At 42.9% G+C, this 23,970-nt stretch overlaps 3 protein-coding genes across 3 annotated transcripts; 2 read left to right on the forward strand and 1 right to left on the reverse strand.

Moving 5' to 3' along the window:
• The first annotated feature begins 182 nt into the window (after positions 1 to 182).
• Positions 183 to 3,548, forward strand: LManIV (Lysosomal alpha-mannosidase IV). The gene is made up of 5 exons (XM_002133280.3): positions 183 to 305; positions 362 to 732; positions 784 to 1,254; positions 1,323 to 2,148; positions 2,214 to 3,548. Exons 1-5 carry the CDS (start codon positions 222 to 224, stop codon positions 3,396 to 3,398), a joined length of 2,937 nt encoding a protein of 978 aa, XP_002133316.2. The 5' UTR covers positions 183 to 221; the 3' UTR covers positions 3,399 to 3,548.
• Positions 3,549 to 3,830: 282 nt separating this feature from the next.
• LOC6902371 (lysosomal alpha-mannosidase-like) lies at positions 3,831 to 7,105 on the forward strand. Its single transcript, XM_002133281.3, has 4 exons — positions 3,831 to 3,979; positions 4,037 to 4,407; positions 4,467 to 4,937; positions 4,994 to 7,105. Exons 1-4 carry the CDS (start codon positions 3,866 to 3,868, stop codon positions 7,005 to 7,007), a joined length of 2,970 nt encoding a protein of 989 aa, XP_002133317.3. The 5' UTR covers positions 3,831 to 3,865; the 3' UTR covers positions 7,008 to 7,105.
• A 14,501-nt stretch (positions 7,106 to 21,606) lies between these two features.
• On the reverse strand, positions 21,607 to 22,768 carry LOC4816100 (uncharacterized). The gene is made up of 2 exons (XM_001355774.4): positions 22,048 to 22,768; positions 21,607 to 21,961 (listed from the first exon to the last, which is right to left on the reverse strand). Exons 1-2 carry the CDS (start codon positions 22,624 to 22,626, stop codon positions 21,860 to 21,862), a joined length of 681 nt encoding a protein of 226 aa, XP_001355810.4. The 5' UTR covers positions 22,627 to 22,768; the 3' UTR covers positions 21,607 to 21,859.
• Positions 22,769 to 23,970: the final 1,202 nt, after the last annotated feature.

Consider the following 23,970-nt stretch of genomic DNA (forward strand, 5'->3'; position numbering starts at 1 on the left):
TAAGTTGTCTTCGATGTAACGAGTGTCGACTTGTCGAGTCTTGCACAGCAATAATTCTCTTGTTCTTAGAATTAGCTTATCACAGTGATCTAATGTACGAGCATATTATTTCTTATCATTCGTGTGCATTCCTTATCAAGTCATACCTGTGCCTATAAAACAGCATGTTCAGCTAAAAGAAAGTCAGTTCTTGCTTCAATTTGCTTTAAATTCCTGCCAATATGATACGTCTGGGCTTTGTTCTCCTCTTGGTTTCATTTTTGGTGATCCAACCGCAGCAATCCGAAGCTGTCTGTGGCTATGAGGTTAGTAAACACTCGCGAGAAAACGCAGAGCTTGATTTTAAAGTTATTTGCTGCAGTCATGTCCCGAAACAAAGTCGAACATGGTCAACGTTCACTTGGTGCCACACTCCCACGACGATGTCGGCTGGCTTAAGACGGTGGATCAGTCGTATTATGGCTTCAAGAATAATATCCACCATGCTGGCGTCCAATACATATTGGATACGGTTGTGATGGAGCTCATCAGCGACCCGAAGCGTCGCTTCATTCAGGTGGAGACCTACTTCTTTGCCAAGTGGTGGAGGGAACAGTCGGAGACCACGCGACGAATTGTCACAAAATTGGTCAACGAAGGACGCTTTGAGTTCACGGGTGGAGCCTGGAGCATGAACGATGAGGCGGCTGTAAACTACCAGGGTGTGATCGATCAGTTTACAGTGGGATTGAAGTAGGTTAACTCTATGAGATTTTCATCATAAGACATTCATTTGTTTGATAGGTTCCTCAACGAGACATTCGGTGCTTGTGCTCGTCCTCGCGTTGGCTGGCAAATCGATACTTTCGGCCATTCTCGCGAACAGGCGGCGATATTTGCCCAGATGGGCTACGACGGACAGTTCTTCTCCCGCATGGATCACAACGATAAGGACACTCGGCTGGAGAATCTGTCAATGGAAATGATTTGGGATGCCAGCGAGTCCTTGAGTGAAGTGAAGCTCTTCACGGGTATGCTATACAATTTCTACTCGGATACACCCGGCTTTTGCTTTGATGTCCTGTGCAACGATGACCCGATTATCGATGGCAAGAGCTACGATAACAACGTGGAGTCCAGGGTGGATGATTTTATTAGCTATGCGGCAACTGTCTCAAAGCACTATCAAGCGAATCACATCATGATCCCAATGGGTGGTGATTTCCAGTACGAGGATGCCAAGGTTAATTTCAAGAACATGGACAAGCTGATCAAGTAAGTGCTGCCTGAGTATTTTACCCATAAATGTTCCCTAAGTGCGTATCATTTGGAATTTCAACAAGGTATATAAACGAGCGCCAGGCACACGGTAGCAAGTACAACATCTTCTACTCAACCCCGAGCTGCTATCTCAACGCTCTCCATCAGAGCCTGCAGACGTGGCCTAACAAAACCCAGGACTTCTTTCCCTATGCCCATGAGCCGAACAGCTTCTGGACCGGTTTCTACACCTCCCGACCCACCCAGAAACGCTTCGAGCGCGATGGCAACCACTTGCTACAGACAGTCAAGCAGCTCAGTGTTTTTGCTAAACTCTCGAGCGATCAACAGAACAAGGACCTGGACTACCTCCGCCAGATAATGGGAGTGATGCAGCACCACGATGCCATTACTGGTACCGAACGACAAGCCGTATCGGACGACTACGATCGATTGATGTACGATGCCATTGTCGGAGCTGGCAACAGTGCCCGCGATGCTTTGAGGCTTCTGACCAACCTTCCCAACGGAGAGTTTGAAAGTTGCCTACTTTTGAACATCAGTGAGTGCGCCTTTACCAAGGATAGTGCTGACAACGTAGTGGTGACGCTGTACAATCCATTGGCCCACAACTCCACGCAGTATGTCCGAATACCCGTGAAAGAAGATAACTACGAAGTCAATGATGAGAATGGAAATGGAGTTGCTTCAGAAATTGTGCCAGTTCCCTGGCAGGTCTTGGCAATGGAGCACCGTGCCAATGATACCCAACATGAGCTGCTTTTCAAGGCCACCGCGAATAAGATCGCCAGCTACTACATCAAGAAGATCGACAATCCAAAGAAGGCTCACACGATAAAGAAGGTTGAACCGCATGCAGAGGATTCCGATACTGTAGTTCAAAATTCGGTAAGCTTCAGTAGCTCTCAGATAGTTTTAGATCGTACCTGCAAATCTTAACCATAATTCCACAGCTCATCAAATTGGTGATAGACAACAAATCGGGCCGCTTGAGGACTGTTGAGATGAATGGAGTATCGGAGAATATTGAACAGAACTTTGGGGTGTACAAGACCCGCGCTTCATGTGCTTACACATTCCGTCAAGATGGGGACATTGAAGTAGTGCAAGATAATGTTGAGTTTACAGTGTACGAAGGGGATTTGGTCAAGGAAGTCCATCAGCAGATGAACGAGTGGATCTCCCAGGTCATTCGCATTTATGAGGGTGTCAACCGTGTGGAGTTCGAATGGATGGTGGGACCCATTCCCATTGTAGACAACGTGGGCATGGAGATTGTCACAAACTTCCGCAGTGAAATTTCATCGAATGGTGTCTTCTACACGGACTCCAATGGCCGTGAGTTGATGCGGCGAGAGAAGGACAAGCGGGAGGACTTTACCTCAGACTTGAGCCGTCAACCGATCAGCGGAAACTTTTATCCAGTCACCTCCCGCCTTGCACTGCAGGACAATGAGAAACGGTTGGTCCTGCTCAACGATCGTTCGCAGGGCGGGGCCAGCCTGCAGAACGGACAGCTGGAAATGCTGTTACATCGCCGTCTGATGTTCAATGATGGCGGCGGCGTTGGCGAAGCTCTCAATGAAGAGCAGTATGGCAAGGGTCTGATTGCCCGAGGTAAATTATTCCTAGTCCTCAGCTCAATCAAAGAAAAAAATTCTCGGACTGAGCGTCTGGCAGAGAAGGAGATTCACCTGCCCTTCTATAAGTTCTTCAGCAAGGACAGCAGTGAAAGCAGAAATGCTATGCCTCAATCGATACCCGACTTTAATGACTTCCCTGAGACAGTGCATCTTCTCACCCTGGAGCCTTTCAACGATGATGAAATTCTGCTGCGGGTGGAGAACTTTGTAGACCACACGGAGGGTAATGTGGTTAGCTTCAACATTCGGCAGATCTTCGATAGCTTGGGCGGTGAAGAGATCCGCGAGACCACCTTGGATGGCAACCTACCACTGAGCGAGATGAAGCGATTCAAGTTCCCCGCAAAAGCATCTGGCGTTTTACCACCAACGGCTGTCGAGTACTCTAAAGCCGTGTACAACCCCCTGGAGGCGGATAAACACCAGGAAGGATCGGAGTTTAGTGTCACGCTACACCCAATGCAAATTCGAACTTTCATTATTAAAAGAAAGTAACGAGAGAGAACGGCTAACGAGTACCCGAAGCTCATATTATATATGTATATATGAGCTTATAATTTTTGTTACTTCTACAATATATTATTGGAGCCTCCGCAGAAATAAAATACCCCCAAACACATCGAGTACCAGGTATAATTAATATATGTGGCTTTCACTTTCCTAGCGATAAGATCCCTGATTGCCCTGGTACTTCAAGTAGTACAAATTCATAAAAGTTTTCTTTAATCGTAAGTGGCATTCATCAATTAAAATCCATTTAAAACCTTCAAGTGGTTTTGATAAGAATTGCAATACCTCTTCAAATCCCAGATTAACCGCACGGTGAAATTGATAACATATTGATTATGGTGGGCTATGAATATGGCTATCGCTTAATTGATTCCAATTCAAAATATACTCTAGTACTCATTGCTTATCAATTCTTTATAAAAAGACAGCTTAAACGAGGGGAGAAATCAGTCATGGACTCGACTCCCACCCATCGAAAACACACCGCAATGAAATATTTTTACGGCATAATTATATTTTTAGTATGGTTGGCATTCGACACAACTGAAGCTGTCTGTGGCTATGAGGTAATTACAGATACTTTTAAACGTGTTAGTTTAAACTAGTGATTCCTCGGCTTGCAGTCTTGTCCTGAAACAAAACCCTTCATGGTCAACGTTCACTTGGTGCCTCACTCCCACGATGATGTAGGCTGGCTCAAGACGGTGGATCAGTACTACTATGGCCACAAGAACAACATCCAGCATGCCAGAGTCCAGTACATCCTCGACACAGTCATCGATGCACTTTTGGAGAATCCCACGCGTCGCTTTATTCAAGTGGAGACCGCGTTCTTTGCCAAATGGTGGCAGGAACAGACGGAGTCAATGAAGCAGGTGGTCAACCGATTGGTCAACGAAGGTCGTCTGGTATTCACTGGCGGAGCTTGGACCATGAACGATGAGGCGGCAGTCAACTATCAGAGTGTGATCGATCAGTTCACAGTGGGATTGAAGTAAGTCGTAACCGAGTTGTCCGCATGGGACTTCCATGGCTTTATATACTGATCTTTAGGTTCCTTGATGAGGCATTCGGTATTTGCGCACGTCCCCATGTTGGCTGGCAGATCGATGCCTTTGGCCACTCCCGGGAGCAGGCCTCGATGTTTGCTCAAATGGGATTCGACGGACAGTTCTTTGCTCGCATGGATCACAGGGATAAGAGCAAACGGGCAGATAACTTGGGCCTGGAAATGATTTGGAATGCCAGCGAGTCCCTCGATGAAATGGAACTCTTCACCGGAATGCTATACAACCACTACTCGGCCCCTCCTGGCTTTTGCTTTGATTTGCTTTGCAATGACGACCCCATTGTTGATGGAACGAGCTACGACAACAATGTAGGGGACAGGGTTAATGAATTCACCAAATATTTAGAGGGCCTGGAAACGCACTACCGCTCCTATCACATCATGGTTCCAATGGGTGATGATTTTCATTATGAAAATGCCCATAAGAACTATAAAAATATGGACAAACTGATTAAGTGAGCTATGATCAGCCTCAATCTCGAACCGGTATCTTACTTTTCCGTCCACATAGATATGTCAACAGTCTCCAGTTCAGGTACAATGTCTTCTACTCAACCCCAAGCTGCTATCTGCAGTCCTTGCATCAGACTCTGGAAACATGGCCCAACAAGACGCAGGACTTCCTGCCCCACTCACATGAGGCGGACAGCTTCTGGACAGGATACTACACCTCCCGACCCACCCAGAAACGCTTCGAGCGCGACGGTAATCACATGCTGCAGACCGTGAAGCAACTCAGTGTCTTCGCCGGGCTCTCGAGCGACCAGCAAAAGAAGGATCTGGACTACCTCCGCCAGATAATGGGTGTGATGCAGCACCACGATGCCATCACTGGAACGGAGAAGCAGGAGGTGTCCAACGACTACGATCGCCTGCTGTACGATGGCATTATCGGAGGAGCCAGCAATGCCCGGGATGCCCTGCGAGTCCTGACCAACCTTCCAGAGGGGGAGTTTGAGAGCTGCCTGCAACTGAACATCAGTGAGTGCGCTTTCACCAAGGACAGTGCCGACAACGTGGTCGTGACCCTGTTCAACCCATTGGCCCACACCTCCTCCCAGTATGTGCGGGTGCCCGTGAGGGAGGAGAGCTACCAAGTGACGGATGAGAAGGGACGCGTGGTTGCCTCTGAAGTTGTCCCAGTGGCCCAGCCCGTACTGGCGTTGAAATACCGCGAGAACAACACTCAGCACGAGCTTGTGTTCAAGGCCTCCGTGAACAAGATTGCCAGCTACTTCATCAAAAAGATAGAGAAGACTGAGAGCAAGAAAATCGTCCTGCACAATAGATTGAGAAAGGACGAGACTCAATCCGATGTTGATTCGGAAACTGTGGTCCAGACATCCCAGATTAAACTGGTGATCGACAATTATACTGGTCGCTTAAAGACCATTCAGATGAACGGTGTCGTTGAGGAGATTGAGCAGAACTTTGGAGTGTTCAAGACTACACGATCGTGCCACTATATTTTCCGTGAAGATGAACCCATGGATGTGCTGTCAGACGATATTGAGTTCGCAGTATACGATGGGGATTTGGTAAAGGAGATTCATCAGCAGGTGGACGATTACATCTCCCAGGTCATTCGGATTTATGAAGGAGTCAATCGTGTGGAGTTTGAATGGCTGATCGGTCCTATCCCAGGGTTTGGTAGAGAGATCATTACTATTTTCGATAGTGGAATCTCATCAGATGGCGTCTTCTATACCGATTCCAATGGTCGCGAGATGATTAGGCGAGAAAGAGACAAGCGCGAAGACTTCAGTCCCGACTTGGAGAAGCAACCTGCGAGTGGTAACTATTATCCAGTCACATCCCGCATTGCCCTGCAGGATAATGCCAAGCGACTGGTCCTACTGAATGATCGCTCTCAGGGAGGATCGAGTATGAATGATGGACGATTAGAGATTATGCTCCATCGCCGAAGCTATTTCAGCGATGGCTCCGGTGCTGCAGAAGCCTTAAACGAAGAGCAGTTCGGTGATGGTCTTATTGCAAGGGGAAAACTGTTTCTCATTCTCAATGCAGGGGCCAAAGAAAATACTATCGCTGAGCGTCAGGCTGAGAAAGAGATTCATTTGCCCTTCTGGAAGTTCTTCAGCAAATCCAAGAACGCAATTAGCAACGCTGTACCCAAGCTATTACCCGACTTTAATGACTTGCCCCAATCGGTGCATCTGCTTACCCTTGAACCCTTCACCGATGACGAGATCCTCTTGCGCTTGGAGAATTTTCTGGATCGCATCGAAGGAAAGGTAGTTAGCTTCAATATTCGCTCGATATTCGATAGCTTGGGCGGTAGCGAGATCCGCGAAGCCACCTTGGATGGCAACCTGCCTTTGGAAGAGATGAAACGTATGAAATTCCATCATTATGGAGCCGGCCCTATGCCCCGAAAAGCCGAGTTTTTCATGTCGCAACACAAGCCCTTGTCGGCGAACAAGTCTCATGAGGCCTCCGAGTTCAGTGTGACCCTGAACCCCATGCAAATCCGTACATTCATCATCCGAAAGGAGCCAGTTTAGTTGAACCCCGATGCCAATGGCTGTGTAAAACATGATAGATAAATTTTTTTGAACGTGCTAATAATAAATAGAGAAAAATAGAAGATTATATGCTGGAACTGCTTAACATATTTACAGCTTACAATGCGGATACATTTACTGCAGCCCACGCCTTAAATCCCCTGCTCCTATCCATGACTTAGACGACATAAGTCCTTCTGGCTATTTTGGTGACCCCGACCCCAACCCCGTCATTCGCTTCCTGGTCGCTTACATTTTTTTTTGTGAGCTTTAAGCTATGGCTGGCATGTATATCTATAGCTCTTGTGTGTCTACATATATAAACGATATCTGTATGCGATAGCTGCTCATGGCTGCTGCTGCTGTTCTAATGCTGCTAATGTCTAGCACTCGAAAAAAGATTTGCGCCCAATGCCCCTCGTGGCATCTACCTACAAAATACTTGTGTGCCATCATCATACATACTCGTATAAGGATCTTCCATTGCAGGACTTTGGTCCTGGGCTTTTATTATTAAGTTCGCCACGGGAGACTTTAATCTGTGGCTGCTCCTGGTTGGGACAGCCCTCCATGCCACTCTGCCACTGCGATGCAAAACAATGAGCGAGCGAATTCATGCCATATGTGTGTGTCCTCTGAGCAGGCTCTCGTTTTTGGTAGATGGGAAAAATTATTTAATATTACCCGTCTTAGGCAATGAGGCGAGGCGGGGCGAGTGGCGGGGGCCAGGCTCAGGCCCAGGCCCAGGCCCAATCGAGCGGCTCAGGCGTTGTTTGGTCCTAATCCTTGTGCGAGTATTAGACATGGAATTTAATTTAGTTTCAGCTGCAGCTCGGCATGGAAGGACAGTGGCGCATATGTGTGCCAAGTGCCCCATGCTGTTGCTGTTGCTGTTGCCGGTTGCTGTTGCCTTTGCCGCACTGTCAAACTTTTGCTTTGCCGACTTTCGGTCGAGTTGGCGCTTTTAATTCAAAGGAAACCAACACCCCAACCCACTCTTTTCTGCCACTCGCACTGTTTACTTCCTGAGCTGCAGATAATCCAACTTTGATTAAGTAATTTTAGCATCGAGGGCCAGACCCAGACCATAATAAGGTTGGGTGTTGAAAATCCTACGACTCAGTCGTATTCCCATGTGTGTGTCTGTGTGTGGGCGTGGCTCAGGCAGAACAAAAAAGAAAGCACCCCCTCCTGCCGAATGGGTAAGACAATGCCTGGATGCCATTCCATTTGAACGGACTCCCTGCTGCTGTTTATTTTCGGATTGGATTTTTCGGGCATGCGAGTGTGGTACTGCAATTACCATAATAACGTGTTAACTGTTCGTTCATGTGGAGTTTTCATAATTTCATAATTGATTGAACAGTCAATCGAAAAAGGTATGCAAATCTGCGATGAAATATTTACATTTTTTCACCCATTTGTCGTCTCTTTATGATCCCGAAAAATCAGCTTAGACCCAGCACGGAGTTCAAACGGGAACACAACAGAGATAGAACAAGAATATTCAAAAAAGGGCAGCCGGCAAAAAACAATGGACGAATGGTAAAACTAAGCGGCTAAACAAATATCGAGCCATCGAGCATAAATCCTCTCACTAAAACGCGCACTCGACAACTCAATAATACAACGACGACAAATACGACAAAAAAAGGGGCAACGTGTGCTTTTTGGCACTTCAGATACAGAAATACAGGAGGGAACGAACTGCAGTCGGCTTATAGACAATCGACCGGAGGCCCGGCCCCCCACCAGGCGACCCCATCCGACCTATTCGGAGCGGTAAATTGCGGACAAGTGTGGGTATCTGTCTGTCTGTGTGTCGGCGTGTGTGTGTGTGTCATTTTAATCAACGGCAACATGCAGCAGATTATCCGACAGCTAAACAACACCCGGGGATACCCCGAACGAACCCAACGATGTGTCGATGAATGGGAAAGCGTTTCGCTTTGACAATTGCCACTGGCTGACTGGCTGACTGCCATCCTTCCTCCGCAGAACAATTAAATGCGCAGTGAGGCCCAAGCCTACTTAGGGTCTATAAAAATCCGCACACACATAATGCTTTTCATACATATTGTATACGGCAAACGGAAGAGTACGAGTATATATCCACGTTTTTCCAAGCGTTTGCGAATTTATTGAACCGCAACAAATGTCATTGATGTCATCATCATCAACTGCCACTGCATTAGGATCATCATCATCATCTGGGACATCGACAAGCGTATCCGAATCTTTTTTATTAGCAACAAGTTTTTAATATCGCAGCAGGAGCTCATATCTAACGGAGGTAGAGACACGACACCATAAAAATGCCTCAAACTTACAACAATAGCGCCCTAGTCTATCTATAGAGCTATAGTGCTACCTTCCACTCTCTCTCCCCTTTGCGATCCACATGCCAGAGACGAGAGCATCCCTCAGCGAATGCCGATTTTATAAGAATTTAATATGCGCCACGTATTTTGATGTTGAGGATGTGTTTCGGTTTCTTCCTATTCTTCCTTTTTTTGCGCCGTTCCTTTAAATCATTCACACTGAGAGTCGACTAGGGAGTTGCACAGATGAGTGCAATTTCGTACTCCAGGATGAGTATTTATTCTTATGAGTGTATTCAAAATTACATGATTTTTTCTTTCAAAATTATTTTAGAATACAAAATTTAAATATCTCGTAATAACAATGAAAAATATTTGTTCAGATTGATTCAAGCATTAAATTTCTCAATTGAATTTTTCAGTATCTTATAGATAAATAATAGGAAAATAATGTTTTTTCTTCAATAAAATGTTATTTTTCTTTAAATTTTCATTTATTTTATTGAGGGTTTACTTTACTTAAAAAAAAACAAACAAAAAAATAAGATAAATAAATATTTTGTACCAAAATACCACAAAATATATACATATCTTTAAGTATGATATAATCACTTAATGATCCTAGAATAATTTAAAAATGCATTTTTTAACCTGAAATATATGAAAATATAGTAAAATCATAGCTGGAATGAAATTTGCACACAATATAAATATATTTGATCAATATTTCATTGATTTGTATATAATAACACCATGTACATGATTTTTACAGAAGTCCCGTCCAATCTTGCAGCAATCTCGACGTTTTCTTCATTACATCATAACGATTATGAAATAAATACTTCCGTTTCTTTGAGACGTATTCGCGGGTATGGCAGGGATTTTGGGATGTGCGACTCCTGCTGCGGCTCCTCTCCGCTGTTTGATTTTCCATAGAATAGAAATAAATCAACTGCATGTCCTGTTCCTGGCGATTGCCGGTAGGGCCACCCCGTCCCCGTGCCTGCCATGTATTTATTGTTACGTTTTTAAGTTTGGAATTTTTAATTTATTGCGCATCCTTCATTGTTGAAAGTTATAATTCTTTCCTGCTGGATGCTGGCCGCCTGGAGCCTGCTTAAGGAATAAAATATATAGCCAGAGAGTCTCAAAAATTATGATGTATGCGCAATAAATAATCCCAAATAAATAAATTATCACCCAGAAGTTTCACTGGAAAGGTGAAACCTTGGCCGAGTGGCGCAACTAATAGATGCCCGGAGTTTCTTATGGGTTCCTGGATGGAAATCACATTCCTATGAGTAGTCCCCTTTGATTTGTTGTTTCCCTGGCGGTTTTACACATTTACAAGGGTGCTAATGTTAGTTTTTTCTCCGGTTGTGTGTGTGTCGTCGGTCCTGTTCCTTTGGCAATCCTTTGACTGGGCTATAAATCAAGGCTTGATTTGGCGCCTCGCATGTGTCCACAGGCACGGCCTTTGTCTATTTGCCTAGCACACGGCACATCCCTTTGTTTTAATGCGCCAAATATACTCGTACTCGTCCTTGCCGTCGTTGACTCCTGCTGCCCCTTTCCTGCCAACTCACATTTTTTAGAGGTTTTCGCCTTTTTGCGTTTTGTTTTAGCTTTTGGGGTTAACCCTTTTAACCCTTGGCAACTGACTGCCTCTCCGGTTAACCACGGACAGCGTTAGCCTGACATTTTTCCAGGCAGGACATATTGCCCCGACACTGAGGTCAACCTTTTTCGTGTTCATTGGCTTTGCCACTGGCCGGCTGAATGGGAATCCGAAATCCGCAGTGCCCTGACAGGACCTTGGCTGGCACATTATAATTGTTAGGTCCTATACCTATTTTTGGGAACAACTATACAAATTTAATTTAATTTAAAAAGTGTTTTGTCGAGTAGATAGTTGGCAATTTATGAAAACGTCTTGGAACTCGAAGAATCACTTGATTTTTGTATTAATGAGTTTTGGGGATGTTCTTTTTGATTTCTGTTTGAGATGTTTCGTTCGTCATGATATACAAAAAATTGGGCTGGGTGAGTCGTACTTCAAATATGTAATATACCCAAAAACCTTTTTTTTTTCAATTCCGAAACTGAGATTTGATGGCTTTGTCACTCGGCATTTTTGGAGCTGATATGCACAAAACCCAATGAAATCATAAGAAAATTGTACAACCTTTCGGGTCTATGGAACGAACAAACCTGAAGATTTACCGACCCAAAGCTAAAGTTCTAAAGTTCCTTTTTTAATGTTTCTTCAACTATGACATTTAAACAAATTTTTGTTGTATTGTATAGGCCGTTTTTAGACGACATATCTGTAGTTGCAGTAATTCTCAAAAAAATTAGCTACCAATCCACAAAATGGTCCAAAGAATGTCATACCTTCATAGATCTGTTGTAACTAATGTTATTGTAAGTGCCATAAAAATTGTTCCTACAAAATGATTTCCTATAGCCGAAAGCTTCAGAGCCCTGCAACAGTGGGCGTTCCGCTATATCTATATCCATATCTATATATCTATCGGGCGTATTTTGATCTCAATAAATTTTTGTTTCATAAGAAAAGATAGATACAAGGCACCCTCTTGGCTTGACCTCGTCCCGCTCATTTCTAGAAGGTGCAGTAGGGTCAGGGGCATGGGAGACTGAGGGAGAGGGAAAGATGTAGAGGAGTTGTAGAGGTGTGTGGCAGGGGCAGCATTTTGCCGTTACTGTCTTTGTCGCAATGTCGTAAATAAAGTCGGGGCATGCATCCTCGGCGAACATTGGAATTTATGCGCGTTGATTTATTTGCTGTTAGCGATTTATTGCTGCCGCAGTCGCATCCCATCGAGAAGCACACACAGAGGAAGGGAGACAGAGAGATATGTATGTGATGTGACTGCGGACATCGAGCAGGCAGGAGCAGGATACACGTATTGGGCATGTCCTGGTTTTTGCGCTGAATCCTGTGCCCCGCTCGTTATTAAGTTTTTAATTTATGGCCATGTGAATGTATTGGGATGCAGATCCAAAAAGGATCTGCCCTCGGTATGCCCGTTCTTTCCTTTTATTTTTTCACGTTTTATTTTTTTAATAATTCTACAAAAATTATATTTTAATTGAGCGTGCCACCCCGCTGCCATCCAACTTCCGAACAACCTTCTGCCTCATCAGTCTCAGCCCCCCATTTCCCATGCCCCATTCCGTACCCCCTCTAATCCCCAGCGGCTGTCAAATAAACGCCCTGCGTTGACAGTTTGCCGCTGACAGCAGCAGGCAACGGCATCAACATCAACCAGCAACAAAAATATTGAAATTATTATGATTTTGTCTCTCTGGCAGACTCCGGCCTTATATATTTACCAGTTAGTTCCCACAAAAAAAGAGTCGACATTTAGATGCCCATTATTAAGCGGAGTAGACAAGAGATGCAGGAAATATACGTACACTTAAGTAGAGCTATTAGTTAATAATTCAGCGAAATTTCCAACCATTATGGTACTTCTACATCTACATACATGGTACACCTAAAAATCTAAGCAGATCTTTCTATTTCAATAAAAAATATATTCTTACGCATTGAGAGATATCTAAGATAAAACCTTTCGAATTCAAAAACTCATACGTAAATATTAAGAGCTATTTATAGAATTTCTTATTTTAAATTGTATACTATGCTTATTCCTCCAGATCTAAGTATCTATGCGATAAATCTTTCGAATTCTTGTTTTGAAATATTTTTAAATGTAAACTTGGGATCACTGCAATTTGAAATCTTTTCGAATAAATGTTGCTGAGATTCGTTGTTCTTTCAACTCCCCATCTTATCCCATCTATTCCGTATTGCCAAACCTTATATAACCTGTTCACCCTTGAGGTTATACCCTGCATAAATATATATTAAATTTGGTGCTATGTGTCACGGGGCGGGGGGGAGAGTGTCAGGAAATGCGGCCTGGAGCGATGGCGGCATCCGTCGGCGTCCAAATGCGGCGACCGCAGACACACGCAAAAATTCTAATTTCTCCACTCAGTCGAGAGGCCAAAAAACGACAGGAAAAATGGGATGGAAAAGGAAAGAAGAAAAAGGAAAAATACCAGAAATATTTTTCTAAGCATGCGTCGGCGACCCGTCATCTCCTCATCGTCATCGTCATCATCCTTGGTTAGCCCTGGGCTTCAAAATGAAATTATATTTGATGTGCGTTGGTGGTGCTGCTCGGGTTCGGGTTTGGGTTCGGGCTTGTACCTTTTCCGCCCTTTGCCGGGTACCAGTAGCCCCGAGTACCCCGTATTACTCCGGGACCACCCTGGGCAACTCTGGGAATCGCATTAAGCAAACATTTAAATTTAATTTCGCATGTAATGAGGCATTTGTTTGTTTATTTTATTTTACTTCGCTGTTTTTTTTTTATTTATTTCGTTGTTATACTTTCAGTTTGCACCCCCAAATCGTTTTTGGTTAGTTATTTTTTGGAGACTGCTGAACATTCTGTTGCTGCTCTCAGAGCTTTCGAAATATGCACTTGAGAGTCCAACTTCCTTATGGGATGGAAACAAAAGCAGAGACTTGAGGGAACTACAGAAACTGTTCGTTGTCTGATTTTTTTTGGGGTAGCGAGTGTTTAATTACAGTTAGCGAAACATCAAAATCCATTAGACCATGACTCATTAAATCAAAAATAGCCTGCTCCATTTTGGCTAATGGACAACACAGAGCCCCCAAAGCCCACAGCCCACACATAGAGGAGGGAGATCTTGGAAGTTGAACGGTGAACAAATCGCAGATTTTACCTTTGTTTTATTCAGTTCTAATACTCTTCACTGTAGGGAATTTGAAGTCTCGGTATAAGTTTGCACAAATACCAGGATTTTAGAGTTTTGGGTCGTCCGGCGAGTGAGACGGGGCTTGGAGCATGACCGAAGCGAGTGGCCAGGGGGCCTTCCAGCTAGTATTTTATATATATATTTGATCTCTTAGTTCTAGCTTACTCGTATATTCCAGAAAGAGATATGTAAATGGGAATTAATGTTGGATCATAGATTTTTAGATTTTAAGAAATAAGTCATGTATATTTTATATTTGAATTTCCACATATACAAACGAACACTTATATTTGAATATAAGCTTTTGAAAGAAAGTGTCTGCAAGGGTATTTGATATTTTGCTCCGCCTCTCTTGCAGTTCTAATATTTTTTCGCTGTTTGGTTGGCTGGCTGGTTGGTGGGGCACTTAAGCCCCCAGAGTCGGGGAAAGACAAGCCGGAAGAAGAAGAGCGAGAAGAGCTGAAATTTTCAAATTGGAAATAGCACACAATTTCCCTAATTGGCGCGGGTGCTGGCTGCAAGAACCAGAAGCAACATCACGAGTGGCATATTATAATCATGGAAAAAAATGTTGATAATAATGACGGAGAGATGGGTGACGATGATGAGCGCCATGCCGCGTTTAATTATGATGTGTCTAATGCATCATTCTCCTTGCCACACGCCATACGCCACACGGCACACACCTGCGCCTCCTGTACCTACATGCAATTTCACACATGTGAAGCAAAAACACAAAACAGGCGTCGCATCCTCCATAATGGCGCACACATACAAGAGTATAGTAATAGGTGTGCCGTGAGAGTGTTCATATATTATAATGCAACATCCCTTAGTTGGGGCTGGAGCAAAGGCAAACAATATTTTTAATATGGAAACAGTATATAGGGGGAAAAAAGAGGAAAGGAAGCTTCCAGCTTATCAAAATGTGTTGCAAAATTAGCCGAGCCGAGCCGAGACGATGGTGGCGTTGAGTGGGTGCGATGTTTAAAGAGCTGGAAATTCTGCAGGTTGGGGTAGAGTCAGAGTCAGTCCATGTTTTGGCTAATTTTCAAGCATGGATGCAGCTTGGAGTGTTTTAAGATTATGGATGGGAGGACGCTAAGATGCTTAACTTATACTGTGGTTGACTCCCTATTTGAATTCTTTATCTTTCATCTTTTTCTATCTTCTTCTATCTTTATCTTTATCTATCATATAATAGAGAGATGTTTCCCAGTTCCTTTGGATTCCTTAAACCCATGAGAAGTCCAATGAAATATCGAAAAAAGAAAATAAGTATCTAATTTTCTCGATCTTTCCTCAGATTTACATCCCATCGTCCCATGATCTGCCTTCAAATTTGATCCATGATGATCTCCATTTGCGTGAAAGCCAAAAACCTCACGTCACAGACTCTCGAGTTTCTGTTAATTTCGGCCATAAAGCCATAAAGCCAAAGCCAACATCATTTATTTCAATCATTTATCAAAATGTTCAGGCCAAAAAAGAAACCGAAAAATCTCCGATTTCTGGCTTTCAACGCGACTGGCTAATGAGGCAACTTCTCGATGTTGTGGACGTGGCTGTGGTTCCATGGAACTCAATGAGTCAGAGTGTTGGCGCGGAGGATGACGGCCAGACAAGTTGACAGGCTGTGAGACCCCAGACAGAGTGTGTGAGTGACAGAGAGAGAGAGAGAGAGCAAGAGAGCCAGACAGAGAGGGACAATGTGGCCAAGTTAAGTGCACGGATTCATTAATTTACATTAAAATGTAATTAGCGGTCAAATAAGTCGCAGGAAAAAAACTGAAACCGCAAAAATATGCCAACTGCCATAAAAGCGGAAAGGAAAGAGCAAAAAAAAAGAAAAAACCAAAACCCACCGAAACAAAACCAATTGAAATGCAATTTAAAAATATATGACGACAGCAGCCAAGGTTTTGGGAGAATGTGAATATATTTTTTGGTAGTACTTAGTGCTCTTAACGATTGTTAGGCTACAACTTTCTACAGAAGAACATCATTATTTTGCAGTCTTTTCTAGTTCTCATTAGCGAAACTTTGCATTGAAATTACCATTTAACATAGTTTAACACAAATCTTGATGCATTCTTGGCCCAAACAATACACATCCACCCCCCAAATGCGAACAGTAATAAGAAGCAAAAATATTTTCAGAGATAAGAACCCACTGTGAATGCTCTTTCAAATGTTATAAACATTCAATCTTCAGTTCACATTTGTCGGAGATTTCTAAATCGAAAGAAATATGAAATCTTTTTGCAGATCGACATACGAATTCAATTAGTTTTAAGCAGAGATTGTTAGAACTATAGTTTTTGGGTCAGAAATTATGAAATAAGAACTAATATCTGATTTTCAGCTCTTATAGAAACTCAAAAAAATAAATAAAAATAAAAATCTTACTGCAATTTTGTAAATAAAAATGGAAAGGAAGGAAAAGAAAAACATCAAAAATATATTCGACCCTTTATGATCAGATATTGGTTAAGAGTTATTCCATATCTTTTAATTACAAATTTAAAAATACAAAAATAAAATTCAATATTTTATGATTATTTTTCTTGCAACGAATATGGTATAACTCCAGGTTCTTAGCAAAATAGTTATGGCCAAAAAAAAGGGCATCAGAAAGAAAATTTCGCGCTTGTTAGTTATATCCGCTAAGAAAATGGCTGCCTTGTGGGGCAGCCTACCCCCATCCCCATCCCATCCCCGGTATAGGTATGAACAAGGCATTCTATTTTTTCCCCTGCATTATTTTTTAGCTTGTTAACAAATTTTATGCATTTCTTAACTTTTGGGAGGCAAGTTAACGAGTCCCGGTCTCTGGAATGGCATCCAACTTGCTTATTATTATTTGCGGCGAACTCTAGGGGAAGTAGATGAAGGGAGATGGAGGAGTGGGGGTAGTGCTGGCCTGCATTGTGGTTATCATACTTTAACAAGTTTTCAAAGAGCATGAAATTTTCTTTTGGCCTGGCTTTTGGTCTAAGCCAAAATGCAGCAGAGCTGCAGAATGCAAAATAGTAAAAATGCTGCGTGCAGCGAAACTTTTTATCGTCGCGGGTGCCTGGAAAATCTCTTGGAAAATATATTGCATTAAAAGCAGGCAGTCCCCAGTGCCACCAGCATCGCAATAATGTGGGGAATGACGATCAGGATGCCTGCAACGGCACTGCTGCTGCAGGTGTATTGTCCGAGTGCGGTCGCATTTTGTTAATTTCTTAGCCGGCCCCAGAACCAAAAAAGAAGCCCAAGGAAGCCCAAGGAAACCCAGGGAACCGTTGTTGTTGCTTCAGTATGCTGCTAGTATACAAAATGAAAATGAATTCATAATTAGATGACACCATCCGTGCGTAAATAATAATTTTTGCCAGTTTTTCCTTACTGGCAACCCCCCCTCACCACACCCCAACCCTCCCACTCTGCTAGTTAGTTGAAATGCGCGCGAATGAGTTTTCTTGAGTTTTCCCTCTGCTTTTCCATTGTCAGGGAACAATTTTGCTTTTGCCGAAGTTTTATATTTCGCCAGCCATCCAACCCAATCCCGAACCCCCTGTCCCAGCCTCGAACCCCGATGCTCTGTGGGCTGAGGTTGAGCAAGTTTTTATCCAATCGCTGGCTCTGCTATATGCTGTTTCCTATATCCTGTCATGGGTATAACCGAATTGCCATGGGACACTTACATGCTGACGTGTTGCTCATTTTGTTGGTATAAATTTCTTTAGATTTGTAAAAAAATTCTATTTGCATTCGGCTGTTTTTATTTGTAACATAACTTATATATGCTAAACGTTTCTATACAAAAGTAGCAGCATAAAAAACTAAAAAAATAACTTTTAAAAACTTAAAAACTTTTCTCCAAAGGATTTTGGATTAATAAAATATATTATTATATGTACATGGATTTGATTACAACAAAATTTCATCCGAAGAACCAAGTCGAGATGGCTTTTTTAAGTGGATTTAGATTTTGTAAACCTAATTCTATTCATGTAAATAATTCATATAAATTATCAAATAAATACAAATAAAATCTCTAAAATAAAATTTCACGGACACGATTTTGTGCTGCTGGAATCCCAGATTTTTTATTCATTTCATGTAATCAATGTAACAAATTCGAGCTCCTTTTATGAATAACATAACTTAAACATATTTTCTCCAGAGAAATCATACTCTTCTTACAACCAACAAGCATTAAGTTAATTGTTTTTATTTTATTTTATTATATTTATTTATCATTACCTTAATTTAATTTTCCACTTATTTTAATTAAAATTAAATTGATGGGAGAGTAGTTTTTCTGGAGACCCTTATGAGTTCCTTGTAATCGTAGTTCAACCATAATTCGCCATCGCCAAAGACAGTTTTATCAGCTTCCATTTTGTTTTTAGCCAGTTTACCTCTGCCTCGTATCAACTGCGAGGCATCTTCTTCTAGTTTTCGCCGACTGCCGCCTCCCCGCGGCTCCAGCTCATCTCAGCGCGTCTCATCTCCTCTCCCTTCCAGATATATATGTATGCTTCTCAGTTCTATTTTGTTCCGTTCTGTTCTGTTCTGTTTGTTTCTTTATCGCGCATTTGCCAAGTGCCAAAGTTTTCTCGTTATAAGTTTTGTAGCCTTTGTGTGTCTCTCGCGCAGCTCCCAAGCTTTTGCCGAGCCGAGAGCGCGATGCCAGGAAGAAACTTTCGATATTCCTTCAAAAGTTTATGACCAAGCGTCGAACGCAAGTCGCGAATTGCCCCAAAAAAAAGAAGGACGCAAGGCTTCGCCTGCAACACGTATTCGCCCCAAAACAAGAAAAAAAAAATTCATCCTATCCTCCAATTGAGAGTTTTGCAAACAAAAAAATTATATTATTTTATTGTTGTTTGGCTGGCGCATAACTTTATGCCAAACACTTCTCTCTCCCTGTGGGACTCTCGCATTATGCCCAACGAAAGTTGGTCCTTTTTTTGTTGCCTCTTTTGGAGTCGCTGATGGAACTACTTCCCAGAGATGGAGGAAATGGAAGTCTCCTGCATTTGCCTGTTCGTCTATAACTTTTGGCTCCATTTGCTGCCAGCCCGAATCCAAACCCCCGGCCAGATAAGGGAAAACTATTTCCATATCCATTCCACATGCAACTGGCAAGTGCACTTTAAATTCTTGCAAATGAGTAGCTGAGCTCAATGCAGCTGAACAAATTTGCCCTCGTGCTTTGATAGCCCAAAAGTTGGCTGCTCTCTTCTGTAGGAAGAATGGCATAAATGAATGGTGATAAATTCATAATTGTAATGGGTATTTCTCGTCTGACAAGGGTATGCTTCTGGGATAACAAATAGATTAAACGGGGAATATGGAAGCCACGGAACTATAGCTGCGCGATTATAATAAATATTAATGGAAACCTCTAATTATATATCTGAAGAGAATATTTCAAGGAGTTTAAAGACTATTACCTAGGCAAATAGACCTAATCTTTTCTTTAAATATTGGTCGTCGATGGATCCCTATGATTTTAGAATGTTAAAAAAGTTCTGATACAATTCAATTCGTGTTATTTTCAGAATATTTCAACCCTGTCCTGCCTATCGTGTGAACTATCATCAAACCAAGGCTTCTCAAATAGTTAAAATTGAAGGCAAAAAACTGGTAGTGATGTAGCACATGGCAGACGAATCAAGCGAATACTTATACCAGCTGTTAAAATTTCTGGCAGTTGCACTTTACCTGATGTGCAACACATAACATTTGATTCTTTATCCATAGCACCAATCAACACTTTCGGATGAGCGATATACCCGATACTTAAAGAGTATAGGGGTTATATTAGATTTGTGGTGGATGTGTAGCTTTGTAACATTCAGTAGGAATCGTTTCCGATCCCAGCTATATATCCAGCTATATACCGAGTCGTATGTCTGTGCTGTTAGGCGAAGTGATATTTAGGGCTGCCACTGCGTTTTCTGCCGTAACAATTATCAATAACTTAAACAGATTCCGCTTTAATACCCATCCGCCACTAGCACATCCATTCACGTAGTAAATAATATAATATAATTCCATCATGATTAAAGTTCCGATAATAATTCAAATGATTCCCGGCTCATTATAGCCGCTCTTTGGTCTGGCTGCTGTCACGGTGTCCTTCCTGTCGGTTTGTCCCACACTATTTGTGGCCTTAATGCATCTTCCTGCCATTTGACCAGAAGCGGATGCAGTGCATCGGCAATGAGCTGAGACCCAGCATATGTTAACGTGTCTGACCTCCGACGGCCGACATCCATATGCTGGCAATTTCAAATTAAAATGCAATTTTTGTCATAAAGCGAAAACAATTAATATGCAATCAACGATAAATAATAAACAATAATTAACGATTTTTGTGGGCTTATGAGTACGAGGGAATAGAGGGAGGCTGGATCCTAGATGGGTGCAGGAACTAATTTTCAAGGTCATTAGAATTGCTCGCCCAATGGCGAGAGTCATCCTTTTGTCTGGCTAATGTTTATTGATAATCAGAGACAATGGACGTGACGGGCCCATTGTTGCCCGAGCGTAACCCATAAATACTCAGGGGCAGGCAGTCGAAACAATTGTTGAGGGAGACAGTCTGCTTAGACAAACGCTTAGACAATCGATAGGCACACACTTTGATTTGGGCCTGGCACTGTCGCAGCCTCGTAACCCATCATGGCCCACACTCTGGGCACTCCAGACAGTCCGCTGCATGGCGCAACTATTGTCCTTTTTTGGGCAGGCGTGCAGCAAATGGCACAGCTTCCGCTTTCGCTTGACTGCTGCAAAATTCACGGAAATTATCAATAAATATGCGAGGCCAGACCCCGTAAAATGAATGAAAACGGGCAAATTTTTCGCCATAGCCCCCCACACAGTATCGCCCCTCTGGCTCGGTGATTTTTATGCTGCATGCCACAATCCAATGTCTCTCAATGTCCTCGTGTCCTGTGTGTCCAGTTTTGTGCGCCCCATAACGGAAGCATCATTATCATAAATTATCATTTTGTAGGAATTGCATCCGCTGCTGCGAACCAAAAAACCTAGCAATAACAACAGAAATGACGACAATTTCAATTGCCGGCATGGCATCTCTTCCTCTTGCGACTCTCCCGACCCCCGACTACAGCCATATCAGCTTTCTGTTTGTGTGTGGGGCGGTGGGGGGGGCATTCTGCGTCCTTCCTGTGCAATTCCAATTGGCAAATATTTTTCTAGTTTAATTTATGGCTGACCAGTGTGACCAGAAAGCATCATTTGTTTTTATTACCAGTCCTTTAAATTCTTTAAAAATGTTAGCTTTTTATTTTCAAAATTTAACACAAGCTTTCGTTGGTTTTGAACTAGATCTAGATATAAAATAGATATATATACAAGATATATAATAATAGTTTAGATGAGAGGTATTCCTTATAATACATATATCTCAATTGACAATCCTTGAGTAATACAAATAATAACACAAACTTAATTTATTGAAAGGTTTATGAAACCAAGTACGTATATTATCTGTCAAAAATATGGGGGACTTCCACAAACAGAAATCGAACTCAGATCGCAAGTCACGTAGGTATTATGAGTCAGGGACGTGATTGAGGCTAGATGATGATTCATGTGCTGCACCAAATAAAGAGAATCTCCACGGCATCATTGTTGAACGATGGGTGGGTAGGTGGGCGTTGCAGCATTCCAACACGTCAATCAATTTCCCATGCAGGTTTGTAGAAATATGTTACCGCCTCTGTAGCCTCGATTGCGCGCTTCACAGTGACTTCTGTAGTACATTCCACGTATTTGTAGCGCCTGTTGCGGATGACGAAAATGAATATGATCACCATAATTATCACATAATTAAGGTAGAGCACAAAGGCCACCAGCAGGGTATCCACCTTCGTGAGTACGTCTCTGCTGTCGTAGGTCATCAGCACATGGGAGACCAGCATGGTGATGACACTTAGCAACACAATGAACAGGGCTATTTCCCCGCAAACCCTGGAATCCAGGACCTGATCGACGGCCACCATGGTAATGGAGATCATCAGACCCACAACGCCAGCGCCGCCCAATATGTAGGGATTGGGATACTTGACAAAACGAATGATGGCATAGCATCCCGCCAGAATTGCACCCCAGACTAAAATTGCACCCATAATGACACCTATCGCGGCGCCAGCGCTACTGTCCACAATGAAGCTAGTGACTCCCAGGGTCAATAGTTCGTAGCAAGTGAGAATGGCGATGTAGTTCCATGGCTTGCCGTACTTGAGGAACTCGCTAAAGTGTATGCAGGTGAGCAGCAACAGAGCGGCGAAGAATAAAATCATCGTGTACACGATATGTCCATGCTTCATGTATATGCAAAGGAGCATCCATTGCATAATGCCGCTCATAATAAAGAATGACATCAGGAGGCCAGTGTGCAACACAAACATGTACAAGTTCAAGGGTCCTCCAACTCGTTCGGCCATGATGAGCGATTAATTGATTGATATTGGTTGACTTTCAGCAGTTGATTTTCTCGGTAAAACTCTCAGAAAAAAACACACAATTTTGATGATTACATATATGAATGAATTTGTATTTTCGGAGTTTATAATCGAGTCATGAAAGATGCTACAGAAATTTCAATGCCATACCCTTCAAAAGATCTCTCGTAGAAGCTTCCATCCCCTTGACCTTCCAGCATCGCCATCACTCAGAAGTCCTTCCCCCAGAAACCACAAAAGTGCCGACTGTGCCACACCTCAAAACCGCTCGATTCTTCATCTTCTTTTGCCATTTTTTTGGAAATCAAATTGAGGCCGACTGAGCCGAAACAAGAAAAATTGAATCCCAGAACCGAAGCCAGAAAAACGCAACATAAATGGAAAAAAAGAAGCATAAGCCGAGGACCACACACGGCAAGGACACTCGAGGCTCAGCGGCAGCCGAAAGTTCTTTGAAGTTTGGATGAAAAACGCAAGTCCTGTGGGCGGGCCAGTTTGTCTCCAAGGAAATACACACACAACAAAAAGATGATAGGAAGGAGAGGACAGAGGAGAGCAAAATCAATCTGTGACTGCTGCTGGTAAGAATATGAGAGGCTTTATAATACAATCGCAAGTACCGGGAGATCGGGGAGAGCGGGGAGTCCAGAGTCCAGGAAAAAATACATAATGAAATAAAAATAAAAGGAAAACGTTTGGCTGGGAAATTGAATTGGTAGCACACACACACACACACTGCCATTGAATGGTGGAAAAACCAATCAAATAAGGGAGAAACGTGGACATTACCTGTCGCTGATTTCGTTCTTAATTTTAATTGAAATTTGCGAAGTGTCTCTGTCTCTGTACTGTGTCCTTTTTTTTGCTGCTGCTGCACCTTTTTTGTTGCTGTTCTGTCCTTCTTTTTCGTATAATTACAAGCGATTAAAATCTGTGGAAATTTATTAAATTCCATAAATCAGCGCTGACGCGCGACCCATCCCCCAGCAGCCCCGATCCCTGGCAATTCCTTTGACAATTATAAATTATGCGTTCGTTGCCGGGCGATGGACGATGCCACCCACACCGCTCCATCCCGCTCCACCCGTGGCAAGGGCGAAATTGCTTAACCACAAAATGTCACCCCAAACTACAAACCCATCAAATGCCTTCCTATCATCAGCTGCAGATCCGACCCTCTCTGACGGACAATAACCTTTTTTTTAACATTCCTGATTATGTAATTATCTAGAACTGTGCATCATCCACCATTTTTGAGAGGTTATAATACGTGATACGATAGTTGCTGCGACAACCTGTTGGTTTTTGATGTCACCAGGCGACCGC

The sequence above is a fragment of the Drosophila pseudoobscura genome, chromosome 4, assembly GCF_009870125.1.
Source record: "Drosophila pseudoobscura strain MV-25-SWS-2005 chromosome 4, UCI_Dpse_MV25, whole genome shotgun sequence".
NCBI classification, from domain to species: Eukaryota; Metazoa; Arthropoda; class Insecta; order Diptera; family Drosophilidae; genus Drosophila; species Drosophila pseudoobscura.